The sequence below is a fragment of the Morone saxatilis genome, unplaced genomic scaffold (genome assembly GCF_004916995.1).
Source record: "Morone saxatilis isolate NCDOM2014 unplaced genomic scaffold, NCSU_SB_2.0 Contig17, whole genome shotgun sequence".
Lineage (NCBI taxonomy): Eukaryota > Metazoa > Chordata > Actinopteri > Moronidae > Morone > Morone saxatilis.
Genome location: NW_023339729.1, coordinates 4217263 through 4217891, shown reverse-complemented (window position 1 = coordinate 4217891; position 629 = coordinate 4217263). Strand labels below are relative to the sequence as shown.

Genomic DNA, 629 nt, shown 5'->3' with positions numbered 1-629 from the left:
CCTGGAGTTGAAGGTCTCCACGACGGTGCTGAGGACCGTGTTTTTCTTCAGCTCCGGCTTGGTGGCGAAGAGGGTCCGACACTGAGGGCAGCTGTACGAGTCCTTCCAGGTTTCGAGGAGGCAGTCCTGGCAGAAGTTGTGTCCGCAGGGGATGGTCACCGGACAGTTAAAGGGACTCAGACAGATGCTGCAGGTCAGCTCATCCTCCAGACTCATGAGAGAAAACTGACTCTCGTCGACGTCGGCCATGATGGGAGGTCGAGTGAGGCTGCGAGGGAGAAACGAAACTTAACTTGTCAAGCGCATGAAAACGAAACTAAAGAGCTGCTCGACTCGACAATTCAACATTTATTCTCAGTGTCAAAGGTTTCCTTCTAGGCGCACTTTGTTAGCAACATAGTAGTGTTAAATTAAATTATCAGCGCAAAACGAAGACGAACGTAACTTAACGCGGTTTGAACATCAAACGCGACGCCGAGGTCTACGTTAATATTAAAAGCTACGTTCACACATTTTGAAAACACGAATAGGCAATTCAGAGTAAAACGTTGTTATATATTTACATGAAATCATTACAATACCTTGAGTAGCCCACACAGTAAATGCAGGAGAACTCACCTGGAAAACGT

General features: G+C 47.1%; 1 protein-coding gene across 1 annotated transcript in view; it reads right to left on the bottom strand.

Moving 5' to 3' along the window:
* The window catches only part of trim25 (tripartite motif containing 25), a gene marked incomplete in the record, with an annotated part of 8524 nt that extends 7901 nt beyond the window's left edge, over positions 1 to 623 (bottom strand). The window contains 2 exon segments of the mRNA XM_035660265.1: positions 1 to 268; positions 619 to 623. Coding sequence (XP_035516158.1) covers positions 1 to 249 — 249 coding nt within the window.
* Positions 624 to 629: the final 6 nt, after the last annotated feature.